The sequence below is a fragment of the Amorphotheca resinae genome (genome assembly GCF_003019875.1).
Source record: "Amorphotheca resinae ATCC 22711 unplaced genomic scaffold M430scaffold_5, whole genome shotgun sequence".
Taxonomy (NCBI): domain Eukaryota; kingdom Fungi; phylum Ascomycota; class Leotiomycetes; order Helotiales; family Amorphothecaceae; genus Amorphotheca; species Amorphotheca resinae.
In genome coordinates this window covers 1,222,164-1,243,653 of record NW_020194475.1, presented here as the reverse complement: position 1 = coordinate 1,243,653, position 21,490 = coordinate 1,222,164, and the positions used below count along the sequence as shown (strand labels likewise).

Here is a 21,490-nt window from a genome sequence, read left to right as displayed (position 1 = left end):
GATTGGCCTCCGTCCTCAACGCCCCCTCCAATGACGCCTATTCATTGCTCGTAAAATTTTGGGACTGCAAGGTTGAACACGTTATGTGGGTCATATTTCTGCTTGAGTTCCAACAGAGTCTCATAATTGGAATCTGGACCGTATATCTTCGATAATGGAGTGACGCCAGGAGGAGTAAGGGAGATGTATGTCCCTGGGAGCAAGTTTTCAGGTTTCATTTGCAAGAGTTCCTTGCGGAAATTGGTAGCCCATTCTCGGGATTCCTTCTCGTCTTCCTCTTTGGCCACCGTCGAAATGAATTCCAACATGAAATGGGGCTCCCGCAACCCGAATACAGAATTCGACTTTGGAGCTGCGGAGGGTCCGCGAAGTTCATGGATGGTAAAGGCCGTTCCGAAGCTCGAAGGCATCTTCTCAAAGTTCCTGCTCATGATTGCGGTGGTCTCATTGTTCAATTTTCGGATACTGAGTGTTTGGCACGCCCCATATGCGCTGGAGGGGATTTGCGTACTCAATATGTCCATATAATCGGCGACTGTCGTCGGCCCGACAGTGTTCATAACTACAGTGCCTAGAGCTTCAATCTTCGCAAGCTCAGCGCGGCCAGCGTCGTGGTCGTCCGAGGACCAGATGATTCCAACAGCGAAGGCTCTCCCATTAGGCGAATTGACAACCATTTGCTGCGAACTCAATGCAGGTGACAGGCCTTCGTCTAAAAGGGTTTGGTAGCCGGCATTGTAGCTTTGATAGACTGAGGTGATATCCTGCGAGTCAAAAACTATCATGCCGGCAAGGATCTGATCAAGAGTGAGCTTCCATTTTCCAGAGACCGGGAATGGCTTACACTTTTGAGCGGATAGACTTTAACAGTCAATTCGACTATGACGCCAAAGGCTCCCCCTGCTCCACGGATGCCCTTCATCATCTCCTCATCCGCGTCGACAATCTCACCGTTCCAGTTGACAACTTTTGCTGCGAGAATGTTGTCTACACCCAGACCATATTTGGCCGAGAGTGATCCATAACCTCCGTAGCAGCCCCAGCCGATGAAGCCTACAAAGCCAAGTGACCCCATGGCAGTCACAAGTCCTTCTTTCGATAATTCCTTGGCGAGCTTTCCCTGTAGAATACCTCCGCCGACCCTAGCTGACGATTTCTCCTTGTCGATATCGACGAAGGCAATGTCTCGCATGTCGACCATCAAAGCATCTTGCACACATGACGCTCCGTACAAGTTATTTCCACCAGACCGAACAGAGAATTGGATTCCATGAGTTGTACAGTACGATACCAGCGCAGCAACATCATTTGATGATTGAGGGCGGACGATCGCCAGGGGGGTTGCGGTGATGGTGAGGTTGTAAGTGGCTTTCAAGGAAGAGAACTCAGGAGCAGCAGGTGTTACATATTTGATGTTTGTATGGTCTTGGAGGAAAGTCTCCAAAGCAATCCGTTTCTGGTCAAGGGATACAGCCATGGTTATACACAAAGAGTCAGGAAAAAGGATATTTATCCAAGAGAACGAATCTTTTAGTGGACTTTCCTTACAGCCCGCTTTATATACTGTTTCACTCCAGATCTGCAACTTGCATACGCAGTAAGAAGTAAGCACTTGCTACGTGAATGCGGTACTGTCAGCCTGCCCATGTTAAACTGTGGAAGAGCCACTTCGCGTACGGGTTCGGGTTCGGGTTCGCGATGGAGTTGTACGGCGGTAAAAATCCCGGGCCGGTCCATTGAGATACCTTACTGTCGACGTCCATTACTCCATGCTATGAATTGGTCGTTCAAGAGCATTTAAAATGATATTACGCTACTGAAAAAATCAAGCCGGATTCTGGGGGAGGTGTTCAGACTTCTAAATATAGGGTATTCTCCGTCAGGTCAAGGGTATGTCAGTTATAGCGTAGCGTGAACGCGAGGCGCGTCTCCCGAACGCATCGAGCCGCGCCTCCTCCCACTCTCCTTGAACCATCGACTGGCTTACGAGGAAGGCGAGCAGAACACAAGGATTTTCAGTATGGTCGAATGCCCGATTTGCGGTAAACCAGTCAAACCACGGGATATCAACAGCCACATCGATTCAGACTGCGTCTCCTTCATTGATACAGGCGAATCCACCCAGCACAATGGATCGTCGTCCCAGAATCCGACTGCCTCACAAAAACCCTCTGTCTCGAGCTTCTTTCAGACCCCGGCGGCGAAACGGGCTGCATCTTATCCGACTCCAAAAGCAGATTCTGGAACGAAGTTGAGCTTTCACCAGAAGCAGACCAATTCGAGCTCTCCGGCTCAACCACCACAACGCAAGAGATCATTCGAAGATGTCGACCCTAGCCCTCCGGTCAAGCAGGAAGGAGATAGCTTCGAAGGAAATTCGGATGAACCAGCTACAAAAAAGACGAAGGCAAACGCATTCCAAAAAGCCGCCCCGTTAGCAGAACGAATGCGACCACGGACACTAGATGAGGTCTGCGGACAAGAGCTTGTTGGACCCCACGGCGTGCTGCGGAGTCTGATCGAGCAGGATCGTGTACCATCTATGATTTTGTGGGGCGGCGCCGGCACGGGGAAGACTACAATAGCACGATGTATAGCTTCCATGGTTGGAAGCAGATTCGTGGAGATCAACAGCACAAGTTCTGGAGTTGCAGAATGCAAGAAGATATTCGCAGAGGCACGAGGGGAACTTGGGTTGACTGGCCGGAAGACAATAATTTTCTGCGACGAGATACATAGGTAAATCCGACTACCTAATCCTTTTCAGGCTTGAGATCTTTACATACCAAGAGTTGAAATTTAATGTTATATTGTTATAGGTTCTCGAAATCCCAGCAAGACGTCTTCTTGGGGCCTGTAGAATCGGGGCAAGTTACATTGATTGGAGCTACGACAGAAAACCCTTCCTTCAAGGTCCAGAACGCATTACTGTCACGATGCCGAACGTTCACACTCCAGAAGTTGACAGACGAGGACATACTCCAGATATTAGAGAGAGCTCTAGCGATGGAGGGCCCCAACTACACTCCATCGGATCTTGTTGATTCTGAACTCTTAAAGTACCTCGCATCTTTCTCTGATGGTGATGCTCGCACAGCTCTCAACCTTCTCGAGCTGGCTATGGGGTTATCAACGCGACCTTCAATCACAAAAGCCGATATCAAAGAGTCTCTGACCAAGACCCTTGTCTATGATCGGGCTGGAGACCAACACTACGATACCATTTCTGCTTTCCATAAGTCAGTAAGGGGCAGCGATCCCGATGCTGCTCTCTATTACTTGGCCCGGATGCTGCAGTCAGGCGAAGACCCCTTATATATAGCAAGACGGATGATCGTCATTGCCTCAGAAGATGTCGGACTTGCAGACAATAGCATGCTAACCCTAGCAACTAGTACATATGCAGCAGCAGAGAAAATCGGCATGCCAGAGTGCCGGATTTCAATGGCTCACTGCACAGTTGCGTTGTGCCTGGCCCCGAAAAGTACGAGGGCATATCGTGGCTTGAATAATGCTTTTGCTGCGTTGAAAGAACCTGGTGTGGCATCTCTGCCCATTCCAATCCATCTAAGGAATGCACCTACAAAGTTGATGAAGGAATTAGGATATGGTGATCAATATAAGTATAATCCTAATTACAAGGAGGGTAGGGTAGTTCAGGAGTACCTACCCGAACAATTGAAGGGGAGGAGGTTCTTGGAAGATAGAGATTTGGGCACAGAAATTGATCCCGGGGCTTGGCCTTGAAGGATTGAGAAGAGGACAATTGGGTATTTGATATGCATTGCGATGGCGTTCAATGGATAGTGCATACGACTGAAGTCAATAGGATATAGATATCAAATTAGTTTAACCATGTTTCATTATTTTATCGCCATCCCTTATCCATCTCATGCTGATGCTTCAGAACTCAACACATTATAAGGGGTATCAGTATTCCTGTTCTGTTTAGGCATTGTCGAAGCACTGGCCGCAGTAGTATTCGCATTGACTTTCTCAAAGTTCAGCTCCGCTGCCCGTCCTGGGTCGTTGTTCGTTCCAATATCCGAACTTAAACTTGCATTCCACCGATCATCGTCATCAAATCCACCCTCCGTCAAGTTCTTTCCTTTTGGCTTTCCAGTGTTTAGATGTTGCGTACTGGCGATGTAACTTGGTGCTGTATCAGCATGGCTCGATGCACCACCAGTCTCATAAGAGCCTTGGGTGTTCTCGACCGCAAGGCCTTTGGCTTGGCCACCAGCCGCATCGGGATATGAGGTCGCTGCCGCGCCGAGCTTCTTCTCCTCGGCCCAGTCATGCTGCGCCATGCGGGCTTCTGCGTCGGAAGCTGGATCTAAGCGGGTGGCTGCTGAAGTGTTCGTGTTGGCGAAGGTGGAGTTGGAGCCGGAGACGCCCTGAGGCTCGCTGTTGGGGTTGCGTGAGAATGCACCTCCTGCGCGGCTGGACTCTGCTGCTAGGGAGTCTGATGCGATGGCTCCTGTAGGCTCCCGGCGTTCGGCATGGGGGTCAGTGACCTGAGAAATATGTTAGAGAAATTCGATGGCTGATGAATGGGAGCTCCTTGCAGCAAAAGTGCATAGGAAGCTTTGCTGGCGTGTTCGAGGAAGTCTACATACCTTTGTTCCAATTGAAGTCATTGTGCAATAGATTTCCGAGATAACGGACTGAAGGCAATTGATTCTTTACTCTGTAGATAAGTTTTCCAAACGATGAAATCTTCCAAACGATAAAAATCTAGTACTCAAGAGCAGCTTTTGTAATGAAGCCCAACTCCACCCATTCATTGCTCTTGCGTGTTTGCCATCATGATCAACAGAGCAATGACATCACCTAAACGTAGTTCTCCATGAACCCCCGCTGGTGTCAGCATCGGTTCCTTTCCTTTCCCATTGATTCGTGAGCCGCAAAGCTCCAAAGTTCGGTCCTGGTTGTGGATCAGCTCATGGGCGTCAGTGGGAGCTCATATTGGGCAGATCCGGTTTTGTGTTCGCGGGGAGACGTCAACCGCCCACAGATATCATGTAGCGAGGGGGCAAATAGGGGTTCGCTCTTGTGCAGTCACGTGCTGCGCGACACTCTTGTAGGTACTGTCTAGGTGCACGTCGTAGCAATTTTGCCATGGAAGTAATAGCATGGTTCCAGGTAAAACGTTGGAGGAGCCAACTTCTAATTGAATCCTGACGCTCCTAGGTACAGTACTTGGTATCTCATGCAGTTACTAACAAAAATAATCTCGTCCATCCAGGAGATCTCCCAAAAGCAGTGGACGTTCAGTGCTGTGCTGTCAGTTTTGGTAACTGGTATCGTTAATCATCCATTAAGTAGACGCCGCCCGGCCAAAATATGCCCACCTTCACCTTGACTCCAAACTACCTCATTCAGTGTGCTGCATCCCTTACTTGATTCATGGGAGTCTCTTATCTCCTGCCTCTCCTGCCGGTGCCTTCTCCCCTGCATCGGGATTAAGGTAATCTGCATCTTCTGCAGCTTCATACTCCGCGATCAAATCTGTCACTACCTCTCTCGCCTCATCAAACTCGTTGAGGTTATCGGAAAAGGGAGCCGTTTTTTTGTAACCTTCCATGAAAGCATTTCGTTTCCGCATACCGTCGTACTGTCGTACAATACGCTTGAAAAGCTGTGAGAATAATTGTTAGCTCTCACACTGTCTTCCATTAGGAGGGTAGACTTACTGTAGCGATACTGGTGTGATTTGCCAACATGAGCCCACTGACCCGATGATTCATTGGGATATATGGGCTTTTCTTGGTCAAAGCGACTTGAATACTCGCAGGTCCCCAAGGGATGAAAGTTGCAAGTCTGCGCTCCCTGATCCGAAGAAGACTCTTGTGAACATCGGTAGGATCAACATCACCTTGGATGACGTTCAAAATGGAAATATAACAGCTCTTCTTCCCAGGTATAGTGGAGACCATTCTGTTCTTTGGTTGAAGGAGTCGTCGCATCACATCCAAGACGGTGGTTTTGCGAACAGTTTTAGCTTGCTCGACACTATCGCCCGTGAAGGGTGTATAAGAAGTCATGAGGAAGTGACACCGCGGGGTCGGGATCAAGGATGCAACGATGCTGACCAGATCGTTGTGCATATAACCAGGATATCGGAGGGTAGTAGTACTAGCTGACATGACTGTAGATACCTGTTTTGGCCGTCAGTAAAAATGTTTCTCAACACCTGGGAGTTGCTAACCAGTTGGTTCGTTTGTTGGAACGACGGTTCCTGAACGTGTAATCTGTCTGCCGCAATACGGGATAATGCACCATTATCAAGAACGACCACCGAATCGGCGTTCTGTGTCAACCTCCGCATAGAGAGCAAGCTGTTGTAAGGATGGACTACGACGTCGCCAGAATTGGTCGTGTCTGGGAAAACCGAGTACGTCTGGATGATCTTCTTGGGGAAGCGATCATTCAGCCTTTCCAAGAGAAAAGAGCCCAGACCTGATCCAGTACCTCCTGCTATTGAGTGCAGCATCATAAAGCCCTGGAGCCATTAGTATTGGAACATAAGCCTGCATTGCTCTTCTCAACACACCTCCAACGAATCGCTCCCATCGGCCTCTCGGTCAATCATCTCCATGACATCCTCATGAACAAGCTCTCCTGTTTGATACCCATCTCCCCAATTATTCGCAGCCCCTATACCGTTTTTGCCAACGAAGAAATTTTCAGGGTTGTAGATATTCTTATAAGGGCCTGATTGGATTCCGTTGATAACCTAGGTAGAGACAGAACTAATTAGTACCCAGTATGCATGCCTATGCCCAAGTTATGTCACCAAATGTACATACACGAGGTTCTAGGTCGATCAATATAGCTCGGGGGATGTATCGCGTATCATCAGATTGGTAGAAAAACACGTCTTTCCTATCCCCGCCTTCGGTCGCAAAGTCCTCTAGGTTCCCATCCTGGCTTATGCCATGTTCCTGGCACAGCTGCTGCCAAAACTGACTACCAACTACGAGGTAATCGTCAGAATATGATCCAAAAGGCAACAATCTTCAGGCGGGGTCAAAACTCACTGCTGTTGCCGCATTGGCCGGCCTGAACCGTGATAATTTCTCTGATTGTTGTTAGTCAAGACCAAATCAAGAGAAACAGGAAAAAATTGTACCTTGGCATTATGGGAACATCGATACCAACTTGAAGATAGAATGAAGGTGAAAGAATAAAGGTTCTTGGATTCGCGTTGGGCCTCTAGGGGAGACGCGTTAAGATCCGCGCTAGTCTCTGGCAGTGGATTTTAAAGTTGATGCTCGCTCGTTCGACAAGAGTAAATAGATGGGTATGCAACTCACTCCAACAGGCCAACACAACGACTTCGTTCATGGTCGCGACACTAAAAGTCGCATCCTCCTACTCCAGACTCGATATCCCATAGCGCGCTCTTGAACGTCGACGTACACAATGTCCGGATTTCAAGTACCTTTCTCCTCCAGCCCTCCTCCATCCACACCGGACAGGAGATCCAGCAATGGCAACAACCTTTTCGGATTTGGGGCTTCAAATCCTTCTACTACCCCAGCTGGACCCCCGCCTTCTTCAGCGGCATCATTTACGCCAGCGGGACCTCCTCCCTCCTTTCTGGGAAGCTCAATGATGGGTACCACGAGCTTTGTAAAGCCATTATCCTTCTCCCAACAAAGCACTTTTCAAACTTCGACGCTCAATTTCAATAGTTCTCAGTCATCCCCATCCGCTGCCTTTATGCGATCAACCACTCAGCCCCGTCGATCTGGTCTCAGCAACGAGTACTCTCCGCAAGGGAAATTCCAGTCCCCGCCAAATCATAGTGTGGAAAGTGACGAAGAAGGGGGCGAATACCTTGAAGAGGAAGACGATAGTCGCCACGGAAATGGTCGGGATTATGAAGACGAAGACGATGATGCAATGACAGATCAAGATGGAGAGTATGATGGAGACGAGGATATGGATGACCTTCACTCAAGGATTCCTGGATCAAGATCAAATAGGCAGAGCTACGGCCAAGGCAGCAATTCAGATCTCTTATTAGCAACACCATCTGCTTTAAGAGATAGTAGAGGGATACTAGGTCTCCGAGACTCCTTTTCAACCCAGCCTAAGGCTTCGACGTACGGGAAGATAGCGAAGGATATCTATACTCAGATGGGTATTCCTCCGGTGCGGGAATCAGACGATCTAATACTCAACACGGAGGCGATAATTACACGTCTTTATGAAGAGGGTATTGGGGCGACAGATAACGAAGATATGCTCCAACGTGCATTGGTCACCATTCCTGGAGAGCTCACAAAGCTTTGGGCAGCCTATCGCAAGAAAACTAAAGTCTATGATTCCGAGGAGTACACAACAGCTATTGGACCAGGACCCAAGGCCTCTGATTTCGAGAAAGCGAACTTTTTAGCTGGTCTTACATTGCAAGTTCATCATCCTCAACCAGTGGATTCACAAGTGTTTGAGCCCAAGGTCAAGCCACTGCCACAGATCATGCTAGAATGGATGGATGAGTATCATGACCCTTATCCGCACCAGTTCGTGGAAATCCAAGCACACAGACCAAGTCCAGCCAACCATCGATTATTTTGGGATACTGTACTCAATGGCCTGCTTCGTGGCAAAGTCGTAGCAGTCGTCAACATTATGAAGAATGCTGGATGGAGGGATGCGTGGAGTGGTCAGAGTGGTCAGGCTGGATATTCCGGCCTAGCTTTAGCCAACATTGAAAGGGCCATCAGCGCAGCAACGCAGGTGCTTTCTCAATGTCCCGCCGTTCACGGAGATTGGAATATTCGAGGGAGTGACTGGACGCTATTTCGACTACGGATTTCTCAAGCTGTGGAGGATCTGAGAAGCTTCGCTGAAGGGAGAGGCAGAGACCGTGAGGATGAATCTGTAATTGAAGTGGATGGGTTCGGGAGATCCTCCCAAGCAGGCCGTTCTGGGACTTACACCCAAATTGCGAAAAGAGCAGAGAGCCAGGTCCCATGGCACATATACCAAAATCTGCTCACGGTGTATAATCTCGTAATGGGAGAATCGAACGCCATCATTGAAAATGCACAAGATTGGTGCGAGGCCACCGTTGGGTTGCTTGTTTGGTGGGATGAAGGAAAAGAAGATAGGCGATTAGCACTCGGCAGATCTCAGGCAAACCATCGTGCTACTGCCAAAGACTCAGATGCTGAGATATATCTACGGAAGTTACGACGGTCCTTTCAATTGGCCACGGCAGAATCGACCGACTTTCAAGTGAACACTCTGAATCCTGTTGAAGTTGGATTGGCATCACTCCTCGAAGGGGATAATGAAGCTGTTGTGGGTTTTCTACGAGCTTGGTCAGGGCCGGTCTCTTCTGCTGTAGCAGAAGTTGCTTCTCTTGCTGGATGGCTACCACATGCTGAACCACAAAGCCTTATAAACATGGGCAGTCTAGATCAAGACGATATGGATCTGCTCGGAATTCAGTCTTCCCCTGAGAAAACCGACGGTGTAAAGGATCAAACACTTATTGCCTACGCTAAGTCGCTGGCACAACGAGGACAACTAAAGTCAGGGGAAATTTCCCGGGAAGGCTGGGAATTATCTATAGCAGTTCTTGGCAGACTAGACTCCACTACCCGTTCGGAGGAGATGGTTGGAGATTTCTTGAAAAGCCTCCCGTTGGATTCATCAAGAACCGTGGATAAACTTTGGAAACTCCTCAACGACATCGGCATGACTGCCCATGCTGAGAATACCGCGGAGGTAAGCAATGAGTTTCTCCGTTATTCAAAACTTACACTAATTGACTCCAGGCATACGCGAACCAACTTGCGGAAGGTTCTCACAACTACGGTGAAGCATTGTGGTACTATGCTTTATCACACAAATCACAAAAGGTTAAGGATGTCTTGGATCTACTCATCTCGCTTTCTTTGGTTCAATCCGTAGCATACCCACCAGAGTCCGAGCTGGATGACTATTTGAAACGTCTAATATCAAATCCAAAGGATGCCCTAACTGAAATCTCGAAGATGGATCTGGAAGCTGCTGAGCTACTTCACAAAATGCTCAGCGGCTATGCTACGCTTCGCAGATTCTACACCTTGCGAGATGAGGAAGTGCAACTTCCAAAGGGTGGAAAGCCGAAGATGGGCCCCATTGCGCGCAAGCGCGAAGCAGCCTCGGCTTTACTGGCTGTCATTACAAGTTCTGATGACAACATTCGAGGTGGTCTGTATGACGAAGAACGGGGAGCGGTTGTCAGTGTGGACTTTCTTCTCGCATTACTAGGCGAGGCCATGGTCTTCGTGAACCAACCCGGGCCGGCCATCACGGTATCACAAGTCGACATTCTCCTCAAGGCAATTGAGGATCTTCAAACCGTCGGTCCACGTGTGTATTCGGCTTGCAGCGAGTTCTTGCAGACGGTTATAGCCTCAGGCCAAGGCTTGAAAGGCTCGTCTCCGACTGAGCTGCTGCGAAAATCCACGTCGAACCTAAGTGGAACGAGCAGTTTCTCCCTCGTTGGTAGCTCCATGCTAGCCTCACAGCTGAAGCAGTCAATGGCAAGCAGCGGAGTCATGGTGAAGGGGAACATCAAGCGTGGATGGGACTGGCGACAGGGGATCTCGGCGAGCACTTCAGCGGAAGATGTGCTTAGGATACTTCGACTTGGATTAGCTAAGGATCTTGCTAAGGCTTGGCTCGCTGAGGTTGACAGTAGGATGTAAGATGATGTGAAGGATTAGCACGGATGAAGCATTGGTTGGCGTTGCAAATGGCACCATACTGTGGGAGATAAATGTATAACATAGGTAGTTATCGGCCTGTAGCTTGGAGAAGAAAGTAATGATACCCTCAAAACACATGTGGAACTTGGCGCTAAACATTGTCTCTCTCCCGCTAGACGTATGCAAATACAAACATCAGTGTCTAGCCTGATGATGGCACTTTCGAACCCAGAACCTCACGGGGTGTCTGCTGGACTCCACACCACCCCACAACACCAAAATAACCAGATGGCGACGGACCCCGCCTAAAACCCATCAACCTTCACCCCTTCCTTCTTTTCCAACGCCAACCTCTCCTTATTTGCGCTCACCCACCAAGCATGCGTCGGGTCCTTTGAGATATTATTCCCCTCCTCATCAACCTCATCCCACGGCTTCGGCGCCAAGATATAATGCACATTCTTAACCTTGTCATCCCTCCAAATCTCCGCATGGACGCCCTCCCACCGCAGCGTCTTCAGCGCATTATATATATACGGCAGCGGAACCCAGCAGCCCCGGAAGAGGTCCGATAGTAATGACTGGTCGGCGAAATCCATGTCGATGACGGCGTCGGATTCGAGGTGCGCGAGGATCAGGTCGTAGACGGCGCGAGACGGGTTCACGACCTGGAGCCCCCCGTTCATGAATCCGAGGGGCCCGACTTCGGGGGAGGGAGCGGTGGTTTGAGCTAGGTCGGGAGTGGAGTGCTGGCTGGTGAAGGCGCAGTTCGAGGGGATCCTGCGGTGGAGCAAATCCCATCGTCAGTTTCGTTTCTCGAGGGCCTTTCATGCAACGCTCCCGCGAGCGCAATGCTGCAGCACGTACCAGTCTTTAGGATAATGCGGTTTCTTCAACGGGTTGCAGACGCAGGCGTGGCCAGCGGCGAAGACGCGCTTCCCCTTGCCCGCCATGCTGGGCGGATCCAGCTCGATTTCCATCAGCTCGTCCATGTTCTGGGTGACCAGCATGTCGCTGTCGAGCTGGACGACGCGCTCGTACTCGACCAGGCTGAAGGGGGTTAGTTTGGACCAGCAGTCGTAGAAGCGCGGGTCGGCCGAGTAGTCCTTGCCGTTCTTCGGGAGGAGGTACTCGATGCGCTGCTTGGGGATGCCGCGGGCTTCGAGCGCGGCGTGGCCTTCGGCGGGGAAGGCATCGGTGTAGAGGGCGACGAGCGGGTATTTCGACTTGTGCTTCTTAAGACTGTAGTCGAGGGTGAGGAGCCCTGAGAGGTATTTCGTGTTGGTTATGAGGGTGGTCCAGACTAGAAGCTGTCAGTAACTCTGGTTCGGGTGCCTGAGGGGGGATCAAACTGGCCTTTCTTGGACTCCGTTACCCTTCGAGCCTCACCCATCTTGCAAGATATGTACGTGGGGGATAGATGGAAGATGCAGACTGGGTGAAGGCCCGACTTTATATCAGCAGAACACAGCGCTCATAATGGTCAATGGATGCCAGATATCAGAAAGGCGAACAGAAGCATCAAACCCCGGGTTGTATAGGATCGAATTTCCAGGGACGGCCGCCAACCCCACTTCAGACGGGAGGTGGGATGGTGAAATCGCTGATAAATGGAGACCTGCGATTGATACTGACACATCGTATCTTAACTCCGAATTGCTCCGCAGCATCCAATGCTCTGTACTACAGAAAGGAGAATAACATAAAATAGGTAAAGTTTTGGGGTTATTAATCTTCTTCCAGCCACCAATGACTTCAAAAGGGCGATGATAGAGTTATACGACAATTTGTTCAACCATTGAAAAGGAGTATCGGGTTGAAAAGACAGCCGGCTTATCGAGACTTTTCGCCTCATGTATTAACAATCAGGTACCTGCTTTGCTTAACTTACCTACCTTACCTTACCTACCTAGGTATCTAGCAGTAGGGATACTTCAATAACATCCTAGGTGTATCTGGCCTCTGGGTCTTGGTCTAAGACTCATCGTTGTCTAATTCTTCTTCATCTGCTTCTTCAAGAGTTTTGAATTCAAAGTATCGAAGAGTTCTTGAAGTTGAAAGGTGAATCAGCAATTGCGGAGTCCGCGATAAAGCCGCAGTCGGATCCTTGCTCTATAGATGTGGGGCATTTGCGGATCAAGATCTTTTGAACATTTCTTATAATTTTTGATTGAATATACCTCCGTAAAAGAAGATAAAAAGAAGTAAAACCCACATATTCGAGCGCCCCGATCGTAAGCAAGCAGTCCTCAATCCTCTCATCCATCGAAAACTGCATGCTTGCATCCTCGGACCTCGGTATCCGTTCCCGGAGAGAGCCTTGTCGCGTCGGGGCGCGTTTCTTCATGTCCAGCTTGCAGGGACTCTGAGATTGGAGAATACCTAGGTAACGGCCGGGTCTCTTGGCCCCATGTCGACAACCACCACAGGGCAAGCGGCCGCAGAGAGGACAGCAGCGGGAGACGATGCGGCGGTCAGAATGAAGGATAATAAGCAGGAAGGGATCAAGAATTATAAGGGCTTTGTCGCGGGGGTGTTTTCAGGCATTGCTAAACTAACCGGTGAGTATCCTTACTCATTCTCAAGTTCCGCTCCAGGACTCTGGAATGATTGATTGGACGCTCCTCTTTCTTATACACATTCCTCCCTCCTTCAGTTTCTATCTATTCTCTCTCGAAAGATCCTGCGCTGACATCCTCTTCCTCTTCCCTAAAGTGGGCCATCCATTCGACACGATCAAAGTCCGCCTCCAAACCTCCGACCGAGCTCGATTCTCCGGCCCTCTACAATGCCTCGTCCAGACGGTCAAGAAAGAGGGATTGGCCGGCTTGTACAAAGGCGCCACGCCGCCGCTCGTGGGATGGATGTTCATGGACTCCATCATGCTCGGCTCGCTGACCTTCTACCGGCGGCTGCTCCACGAGACGCTCTTCAACCCCAACCGCGGATCCGCGTCGTCGTCTCCCCTCAGCATGCTGCTCCGGCGCGAGATCCCGCCCCCCTCTGATAACGACGAGGCACCACCGCACAAGCTGCCCACGCTGGGGCACGCCATGGCGGGGGTCATGGCCGGCGCGACCGTCAGCTTCGTAGCGGCGCCCGTCGAACACATCAAAGCGCGTCTGCAGATCCAGTACTCGAGCAAGAAGGCGGAGCGGCTGTACAAGGGGCCGATCGACTGCGTGAAGAAGATCTACCGGTGCCACGGCGTCCCGGGCATCTATCACGGGCTCTCGGCCACGCTGCTGTTCCGCGGCTTCTTCTTCTTCTGGTGGGGCAGCTATGATATCTTCTCGAGACTGCTGGCTGAGAAGACGAGCTTGAGTACGCCGGCGATTAATTTCTGGGCCGGCGGGCTGAGCGCTCAGATCTTTTGGATCACGTCGTATCCCTCGGATGTGGTCAAGCAGCGGATTATGACGGATCCGCTGGGCGGAGGGTTGAATGATGGCGTGAGGAGGTTCCCGAATTGGAGGGCTGCGGCTAGGGCCGTTTATCAAGACGGTGGATGGAGAGGGTACTGGAGGGGATTCTTGCCGTGTTTTCTGAGGGCATTCCCGGCGAATGCCATGGCTCTTGTGGCCTTTGAGGGCGTTATGAGGGCGTTGCCTTAGATTGGGTTGGCACGGGTTCAATTGGAGACATCCACCTGTACTAACAAGATCAGATTAGATTAGAATAGACAAATCTCTCTTCATTTGCGAGACGATTTCACAGGTTTCACACGCGAACAGTGGATATCCAGATAGTTCATGAGGGAAGACGTGGTCCAGCATTGATCAGCTATATGTATATAGATCCATACGACCTTTCCATCCACCCATCATGATAACCCCGCCAGTCCCTTACTCGTCATCCTCATCAGCCTCATCGTTGACGACGTTGAAGAATCTGAGCTCGTAGACACCCTTGGAGGTAGAGACGACACGGAGCCAGTCTCTCAGCTGCTGCTTCTTGAGGAACTTCTTGGTGCTGCGAGTGAAGGAAGAAGAAAAAATTAGCATTCCTGAACCCCTAGCGCAAGAACAAGAGAAGGAAAAAAAAGAGGTTTCTACTCACAGGTACTTGAGGTATCTTCCAGAGAATGGTCCGTGGGCAGTGACCTCGATCTTGCCATCGCCGGCCTGCTTGATTTCCACAACATCACCGAGGTTTCCGACACGGCCGTCGACCTTGATCTTGTCCTGGAGGAACTTCTCGAAAGCGGCGACATCGAAGATCTTGTCGCTGGCGGGTTGCGAAGCGTTGATGATGAACTGGCAGTCCGTGTTAGCCCCCAGTGTCCCAATTGCAATATTGGCAAGGAGGAGAGAGAGAGGAGGGAGGGAGTAGCATACCTTCTTCGTCACCTTGGCTTGCTTGCCCTTGGGTCCTGACTTCTAGAAAAAACAATGATCTTAGCCTACTGTATCACGCCGCAACCTCCGGAGAGGCGGGCCAACAGCAAAGCGGTTTCATGTACATACTGTTGATGGTGCCATTGTGTCGGAAAGTGGTCGCAAAGAGGTCTGATCCTGCGCCTTTCGCTGATTGATGTTGGTTGTGGATGAGGAGGGGTGGAAAGCAAAGTTCTCGCTTTGGGAATTTTTGTTGTGCGCTTTGCCAAGACTTGCACTCGCTTAATATTTTCGGGTTAACTTTCATGCTTGCAGGCCTTCATGCCATGCGCTTCAGGCATCAACCGCCCCAGATTGCACTTTACCGTTTCTAGCTCCGAATTGCCGATCGTGATCTCTTTCCCCCCCGAAGGATGGGGAGAAACATGGCAGCCTTTGGAGAATCCGTGGCTCAGCTCAATGCCTCAGTCACCGAAGGAGAATTCATTCATCACATTTCATTCAGTACCGCGAACGCTCCGCTTCAAGTTGGAAATAATCAAGAATTGTAAAGGGTATCGAGAATCGTTGGATTATTCTACATATTAAGTTGAGTAACGTGCCATGCTATCAGAATCCGAAAAGCGCAGCCCGTAGACCCCTGGCAGAAAGACACCAAATGAAGATCCCGTGCCCATCCACAAGAGCATGCTATCGTGACCGCTGAACATCCATGCCTCCCGTGTGCCAACTTCCGAGATTCGAGGGATGTCGAAGCCTCAGCCAACCGCAGTCGACTGCCAAGAACCTGAAGCCGGACATGCCGGAACCGAGAAGGACGTGAACTTGAGCGATGAGCGAAAACGCCGCGAAGAAAATATGGTACGCAAAAGGTGGATGAGGTTGTAGGAGTCGGTCCTCATCAGAAGTCGAAGCGAAGCCGAGGTATTAAGCAGAAGTGTTTATGGCAACCAACGCTTCGGAACGATGCACCTGGAGATGGAATCAGCGCTTCGAACTGGAGGTTTCGAATATCAAGATGGATGGGGGAGCTTACAACACCATGGTATTCCTGTACTCCGCAAACTCCACTAGTACTTGAGAATGATATACAGCGCGTGAATGATACCCGGGAAGTAACTGCGGCGCGAAACGTTAGCGACAGCGGTACCGCGAACAGGAACGGGAGGATACGAACCCAAGGATCGTGAGGAGGATGTTGATCAACAGGTCAGCCCCGCAGCCGCGCTCGAGGAAGACTCCGAGGGGAGGGAGGATGATGGCAAGAATGATCTTGCAGATATCGCTGAGCAATTGTTAGTATACTCGGGGGTTCCGGGGTAAGGTAAGCATTGGACGCTCGGAGATCGGGACGCCGGAGAAGAGGTGACGCATACCTGGAAGTGAAAGGCATTGTGATGGATTTCGCGAATGTGAGAAGCGTAAGCTGGAGAGGGCGATTGATTATGGGGTAAGATGGGGTTTTGATGGGAGTTGGTGTTTCTCGTATATTTGTTTGTTGTTTGTTGTTTGTTGTGATGGGAGTCTGACAGAGATGTACGCGCGAAGCGAAGGGCGAGCGTAGCTTATTTATCACTTAACGGCATCTCGGTTGTCCTGACGTCACACAGTCAGCAACGACTCACTCACGAGTCTTGATCCGGGCGCGCGCGATTCCTCAGCCACTCTACGACGTCATGTGGAATTAATGGCAGTGCTAATTAGGTTCTTCAGCAGAAAAAAGAAAGAGGAAAAGAAAAAAGGGGGGATTATTTCATTATTCCGGGAATGCCTTTTAACACTTCATTCATAGTGCGAGAAGATGAAATAATCCTTTTAGAAGACGAAGAAGAAGAAGGCCTCCTCCCAGCTGGCTGGCTGTTCGAGACAATGGGGCCATGAAAAGAAGGTTGGTAATCTGGACTCTGGAAGGTCGGAATCCTCCCTGTTGATCCGCCAACCAATCGCCAGGACTCTCTCTACACAGATTTCTCGATCACGTTCCTGATCAACAACCTATCAACCAAAACGAAAGCAAATATTAACTGCGCTGCGACGCATTCGCAAGGAGATCGCCTCGGATCGTCAAGGTCTTGCAAACGCATTCCGCCTTGGCATCTTCTTCCATTGGTGTCCTTGAACAACGCCGTGTTTATTTCAGGGAGAGAGAGACAAGCAATATCTAGGTATCTGTGCAACGCCGCAACTAAGCCACAATAATGCCACATAGGCATGCAGCATAGCATAGCATAGCATTACCTCCCTACACAGGCGACAACAACGTAGTTGATCGGGCCTGTGACAGTAGGTAGTAGTTGGCAGAAAAGAATAATGGGTTTGAGCAAGCTTTCTGATTCGTCGTCTCTAAAATCCATCTTAGTATGTTTGGTTGTGTGCTCCAGTAAAAAAGCTCCACTCTATCTAGTCAAGACAGAGAGGTGTTCTAAAACTGATGATCAGGTCCTGAGCCCCTTATGCTCCTCCTAATCTTACGCAGCACATCGCTCTCTGCCTTTCTGATTTCCAATACCGTTTCAAATGAAACTTTGTAAGCAAAGCTATCTTGGATATCGATCAGAGTACATCAGTCAGGTGGGATACTTTAAGTAATCATGAACTGCTGCTCAAAGAACCGCGCGCACTCTTGAACCGCGTTGTAGCACTTGAGGTATAGGTCTCAGATACCGAAACTCTTTCAGAAAAATAGGAGATTTAAGGGGCTGTAATAATCTATAAGTACTCCCAAAAACTAAGATTTCTTCGTTCTTCAGCTTTTCTTCATGAATGGTATTCATTCGAGACCCTCTCTTGATTCTATTTGCAACTACAACCTCTTTCAAATGCTTATTCTACTTGTATGCTTTTAAAGCAGTTTGTCGATTCTAAACAGGTATATATTGACGATCACTTGAACGTCAGTATATGTAAAAGGGCCCTGTTTGAGCGACTGCCTTCCATTTGCCATCCAACGCCGATTGCTATGCCTCATTGCCCGATATCTAAACGCCAGATCCCCATCATGCCTGCCCAGAGACGTTTACGCACGACCGACCTTGAATGAGAGGATCTAGAATTGGTTGTTAGAAAAAGGGCGTTTTCCTGCTGCTGGGAATCCAATAGCTTACGTCGTTTTTGCCAATCCCGACAACGTCGTCCTCGCCGACCCTCACGCCTCCTACGCCTTCTACGTATGCCAAGGGGACATCACCCATAACCTTGCGTGCGACTTCAGCCACTGTGGTACCCTTCTTGACAAGGACACAGTCCCGAAAGACGGCATTGGAACCGGCAGCGCCAGACCCGAAGGAGGAGACGTTTCGGACAGGAAAGACCGGGACGAGGCCTAGCAATTCCGCAGCTCGGGATAGGACCTGCACGACACCCGTCGAGCCGAAGCGGTAGAGGACCATGTCCTTGATATTCTCGATTCGATTCTTCAACTTCTCGTCGAGTTCCTTCAGTCCGCCCCCGGTGGGATCCCCGTCCGCAATGAGATCGTCCCGTGTGTCTACGAACTCGCTCCCTTCTGTGTACTTGATAAATCCCTGCTTCACCAGTCGTCTCAGGAGGACTTCAGTTATCGCAGAGCCCAGAACTAATTGTTTTGAATCATACATCCTGGAGATCTTGCTGATATTCTTGTCGGCATCGGCATGATCAACCTTGTTCAAAAGGATGACTGTTGGAAATTTCTCGTCCGCAAATGCGCTGACAACCTTGTCAATCGTCTCGTCAGACCATTCTTCTAATGGTTCTTTGAGGCCAATCTTATCCAAGGTCCTTGCAACGACGGCTGATGTACTCCCATAACCAGAAAACTGCCCTTGTAGAGTCTCCACAGCCGTAGCCTTCACCGCCACATGTCTCCGTTTTATCGATCCCCACTTCTGCATGAGGTTTCCCCGGATCCACTGGACGATTTCGGAGCGTAGCCACACAATGTCCTGCGAAGGATCGTATCCTCTCGTCGCCTTGCCCTCGGCATCGGTCGTGCCGCTCACGTCCACAACGTGGATGAGCGCGTCCGCGTGCCGCAGGTCGTCGAGGAACTTATTCCCTAGCCCCTTGCCTTCGTGCGCGCCCGGTACCAGCCCAGCTACGTCGAGAAGCTCGATAGGGACAGACCGCCTCCCGTCGACGCAGGCGCCATAATTCGGTTTGCATCGATCGGAGAGGTTGAAGCGCGCGCAGGCGCACTCGATCTGGAGGTAGCCGACGGCGCGCTGCGGATCGATTGTGGTGAAGCTAGCACTGGTTCAGCAGATGTCTGGAGTCAGGCGATATGAGTGCCGTTCTTACGGAAAGTTTCCTAGGGCTTATGAGCTTCGAGGTGTTGAATGGAGGGGTAGGCCGAGTACGAACCAACTTTGGAGGACGCATCGGTCAGACTGTTCAGGGTGGTACTCTTGCCAGAGGATGGCTTGCCAACTAGTCCTATCAGCGGATCACGTCCCATGTTGTAGTAGGTGGTCTGGCAGGTTGCAGGTGTAGAATCTCTACCGTATAAATTTATCACCTCGCAGCGGTTCAGGGCCCAAGGCCCAAAGGGGTCTTGACCGCAAGTGGAAAGGTCGGAAATTTTATCTTATCCGGGATCACGTGCACAGATGTACTTCGACGACGTATCGTTTACCCCGCGTTGCAAGTTGCAACTACTTCAGAGGCGTCTTTTGGCTTTTGGCTTATCTTTGGTTTTGGCTTTTCTGGCCTTATAGATATAAGATTCAGACTCTAAAATATAGATTTAGATGCAAGGAAGACTCGCTTTATCGACTAGAATATGACAGCAGCATAAGTAGGTAAGGTAGGTAAGTTCAATTGTGGACGGTTCAAGACCATACCAGACTGAAAGTCACATACCCAATAACGAAGACTATAGCCTCTTTCATGGCTGCTGAACTCAGTACGGACTTTGAAGACTCAAGTTCGAGCGTCTTATGATACATACACTCGCGCAACCCGTTCATTCCCCTTCTATATCTCCTCGCCACTCTTTGTCCCTCCTACTTACTACCTTTGTACTCGGTCGGTTTCCAACAGGATGCACATTTCCTCCACCACGAACCGCAATATGCACCTCCTCCTTTTTCATCCCATCCATATATCTCACAACCTAATGACCTTTCCATAACACATCTCTCGTCGATACACACATCCCATTTAATTCCATCCCATTCCGTCCCATCCCACAGCCTACCTCAATCGCCCCACCCCCCAAAGCCCAACGACAAGAGGAACAAGAGCGTACTACTCAGCCCACTCTTCTCCTCATCCATATCCGCGCCCTGCTTCTCCTTCTCCTTCTCCTTCTCCTCCTTCCCCTCCCCATCTTTCTTCTTCTTCATCTTCTTCATCTCACCTCCGCCCTGTTTTTCCGACCCCTTCCCCGACCCCTTCCCCGCCTCCAGCCCCGCCGCACGCTGCTGCTTGTTATGCACGTCCATCTGCCGCCCCGCCTTCTCACCTCCGCCGCCCCCGCCCCCGCTGCTGCTACGTTTCGAGATCCCCCGCTGACCAGTACTCGTACTGAACATGCGGGGGCACGCGGCGGGGACAACACGACATCGTCGTTGTGTGGCGAGGACGGGGGCGCGAGCGAGGAGGAGGAGGCGGGGCGCGAGGAGCCGGAGGCGGGGCATGCTTGTTCTTGTTGTGAGCGAGCGACCTATTCTTATCGTCTCTGAAGAATAATAAAACCTCTTCCGGGTATAAGAAGTGAATAATAATAATCGATTCAATGTTCAGAAACTTTTTGTCTGATTTATGTTCGTTTTTTTTTGGGGGGGGACTTTTAATTAAGGGAAGTCCTAGGTAGGGAATTGCGCAGGGCGTTATTTTTATGGATTTAGGTATAGAGGGAGGATGGATTGGATCACTGGGTCATGATCTCAAGACCGCACCGGTTCGTATAGTGTAGTTAGTCCTCTCCAAAATCGGTTGTTCGTCACTGGGGCGAAAGGAGGAGCGCCACTTCGCACGCACGTGACGGTTCTTAATTGGAGAAGAGAGGAGGATTGGATTGGATTGGATACAGCGATGCAGTAAGGCAAGGCACCGTGGTTGTTAAGGTATTAATTGATTGCTGAAAGGTGAGAAGGGGAGCAGGGCGAAGGGGTGTTTTGTAGTCTTCTTTCCTTTCTTAGTCGCCACCCCTTCAACCGACTTGTTCCGAGGACATCACGATATTTCAGCTTTTGACCCTGCTGTATTTCGATTCCGAGAATACTCGGAGGTCAGGTCTATTTCCCTCGTTGTTCCGAGGTAGGTAGGTTTAGAGGTGTGAAAAGGAGAAGAGGTGTTTGACAGCACTTTTGAGTGTGAAAGGGAGAAGAGGTGTTTTGACGGCACTTTTTATTCCACTACTTTGCTACATACCACGAGCGAGCGTAGACACTTCGTCAAGAGCTCCCGGGCTATCCTCAAATGAAATTTCGTTCCGCGTGTTAAATCAGCAGATAG

The 21,490-nt window shown here is 50.1% G+C and overlaps 11 protein-coding genes across 11 annotated transcripts; 3 read left to right on the top strand and 8 right to left on the bottom strand.

Moving 5' to 3' along the window:
- Window positions 1-41: 41 nt before the first annotated feature.
- Window positions 42-1,575, bottom strand: M430DRAFT_138865 (hypothetical protein; the record flags this gene model as incomplete). Its single annotated transcript, XM_024862580.1, has 2 exons — window positions 845-1,575; window positions 42-797 (listed from the first exon to the last, which is right to left on the bottom strand). Exons 1-2 carry the CDS (start codon window positions 1,475-1,477, stop codon window positions 42-44), a joined length of 1,389 nt encoding a protein of 462 aa, XP_024721677.1. The 5' UTR covers window positions 1,478-1,575.
- A 445-nt stretch (window positions 1,576-2,020) lies between these two features.
- On the top strand, window positions 2,021-3,747 carry M430DRAFT_138863 (hypothetical protein; the record flags this gene model as incomplete). Its single annotated transcript, XM_024862579.1, has 2 exons — window positions 2,021-2,739; window positions 2,820-3,747. The coding sequence occupies 2 exons, from the start codon at window positions 2,021-2,023 to the stop codon at window positions 3,745-3,747; spliced, it is 1,647 nt and encodes a 548-aa protein (XP_024721676.1).
- Window positions 3,748-3,890: 143 nt separating this feature from the next.
- On the bottom strand, window positions 3,891-4,640 carry M430DRAFT_27455 (hypothetical protein; the record flags this gene model as incomplete). The annotated part of the gene is made up of 2 exons (XM_024865615.1): window positions 3,891-4,517; window positions 4,620-4,640. The coding sequence occupies 2 exons, from the start codon at window positions 4,638-4,640 to the stop codon at window positions 3,891-3,893; spliced, it is 648 nt and encodes a 215-aa protein (XP_024721675.1).
- A 617-nt stretch (window positions 4,641-5,257) lies between these two features.
- M430DRAFT_120129 (hypothetical protein) lies at window positions 5,258-7,210 on the bottom strand. Its single transcript, XM_024861769.1, has 7 exons — window positions 7,136-7,210; window positions 7,044-7,084; window positions 6,813-6,979; window positions 6,557-6,739; window positions 6,212-6,505; window positions 5,697-6,161; window positions 5,258-5,641 (listed from the first exon to the last, which is right to left on the bottom strand). Exons 1-7 carry the CDS (start codon window positions 7,141-7,143, stop codon window positions 5,408-5,410), a joined length of 1,392 nt encoding a protein of 463 aa, XP_024721674.1. The 5' UTR covers window positions 7,144-7,210; the 3' UTR covers window positions 5,258-5,407.
- Window positions 7,211-7,950: 740 nt separating this feature from the next.
- M430DRAFT_101343 (hypothetical protein) lies at window positions 7,951-10,715 on the top strand (the record flags this gene model as incomplete). The annotated part of the gene is made up of 2 exons (XM_024860698.1): window positions 7,951-9,747; window positions 9,798-10,715. 2 exons carry the CDS (start codon window positions 7,951-7,953, stop codon window positions 10,713-10,715), a joined length of 2,715 nt encoding a protein of 904 aa, XP_024721673.1.
- M430DRAFT_41714 (glycosyltransferase family 8 protein) lies at window positions 10,590-13,062 on the bottom strand (the record flags this gene model as incomplete). Its single annotated transcript, XM_024867497.1, has 3 exons — window positions 10,590-11,495; window positions 11,583-12,018; window positions 12,927-13,062. The coding sequence occupies 3 exons, from the start codon at window positions 13,060-13,062 to the stop codon at window positions 11,021-11,023; spliced, it is 1,047 nt and encodes a 348-aa protein (XP_024721672.1). The 3' UTR covers window positions 10,590-11,020.
- Window positions 13,063-13,194: 132 nt separating this feature from the next.
- Window positions 13,195-14,329, top strand: M430DRAFT_50066 (hypothetical protein; the record flags this gene model as incomplete). The annotated part of the gene is made up of 2 exons (XM_024868113.1): window positions 13,195-13,276; window positions 13,431-14,329. The coding sequence occupies 2 exons, from the start codon at window positions 13,195-13,197 to the stop codon at window positions 14,327-14,329; spliced, it is 981 nt and encodes a 326-aa protein (XP_024721671.1).
- A 231-nt stretch (window positions 14,330-14,560) lies between these two features.
- Window positions 14,561-15,094, bottom strand: M430DRAFT_99925 (hypothetical protein; the record flags this gene model as incomplete). Its single annotated transcript, XM_024870233.1, has 3 exons — window positions 14,561-14,687; window positions 14,775-14,971; window positions 15,053-15,094. Coding segments are annotated over 3 exons (366 nt in total), but the record flags the coding sequence as incomplete, so codon positions are not given.
- A 1,028-nt stretch (window positions 15,095-16,122) lies between these two features.
- M430DRAFT_41711 (hypothetical protein) lies at window positions 16,123-16,469 on the bottom strand (the record flags this gene model as incomplete). The annotated part of the gene is made up of 3 exons (XM_024867496.1): window positions 16,429-16,469; window positions 16,230-16,337; window positions 16,123-16,171 (listed from the first exon to the last, which is right to left on the bottom strand). The coding sequence occupies exons 1-3, from the start codon at window positions 16,443-16,445 to the stop codon at window positions 16,123-16,125; spliced, it is 174 nt and encodes a 57-aa protein (XP_024721669.1). The 5' UTR covers window positions 16,446-16,469.
- A 495-nt stretch (window positions 16,470-16,964) lies between these two features.
- M430DRAFT_233422 (hypothetical protein) lies at window positions 16,965-17,344 on the bottom strand. Its single transcript, XM_024864884.1, has one exon. It carries the CDS (start codon window positions 17,275-17,277, stop codon window positions 17,011-17,013), a length of 267 nt encoding a protein of 88 aa, XP_024721668.1. The 5' UTR covers window positions 17,278-17,344; the 3' UTR covers window positions 16,965-17,010.
- Window positions 17,345-17,747: 403 nt separating this feature from the next.
- M430DRAFT_41710 (hypothetical protein) lies at window positions 17,748-21,079 on the bottom strand. Its single transcript, XM_024867495.1, has 5 exons — window positions 20,280-21,079; window positions 19,394-19,459; window positions 19,331-19,340; window positions 18,157-19,276; window positions 17,748-18,098 (listed from the first exon to the last, which is right to left on the bottom strand). Exons 1-5 carry the CDS (start codon window positions 20,668-20,670, stop codon window positions 18,069-18,071), a joined length of 1,617 nt encoding a protein of 538 aa, XP_024721667.1. The 5' UTR covers window positions 20,671-21,079; the 3' UTR covers window positions 17,748-18,068.
- Window positions 21,080-21,490: the final 411 nt, after the last annotated feature.

Coding starts and splice junctions, on each gene's coding strand:
- M430DRAFT_120129 (XM_024861769.1), bottom strand. Junction 6,506..6,556: donor ATGGGAGCGATTCGTTGGAG/GTGTGTTGAGAA, acceptor TAATGGCTCCAG/GGCTTTATGATGCTGCACTC. Junction 5,642..5,696: donor ATCACACCAGTATCGCTACA/GTAAGTCTACCC, acceptor TTATTCTCACAG/CTTTTCAAGCGTATTGTACG.
- M430DRAFT_233422 (XM_024864884.1), bottom strand. CDS start 17,277: ATGCTATGCTGCATGCCTATGTGGCATTATTGTGGCTTAGTTGCGGCG.
- M430DRAFT_41710 (XM_024867495.1), bottom strand. CDS start 20,670: ATGCCCCGCCTCCGGCTCCTCGCGCCCCGCCTCCTCCTCCTCGCTCGC. Junction 19,460..20,279: donor GGAGAAGAGTGGGCTGAGTA/GTACGCTCTTGT, acceptor TGATAGGACTAG/TTGGCAAGCCATCCTCTGGC. Junction 18,099..18,156: donor TCGGGATTGGCAAAAACGAC/GTAAGCTATTGG, acceptor AACCAATTCTAG/ATCCTCTCATTCAAGGTCGG.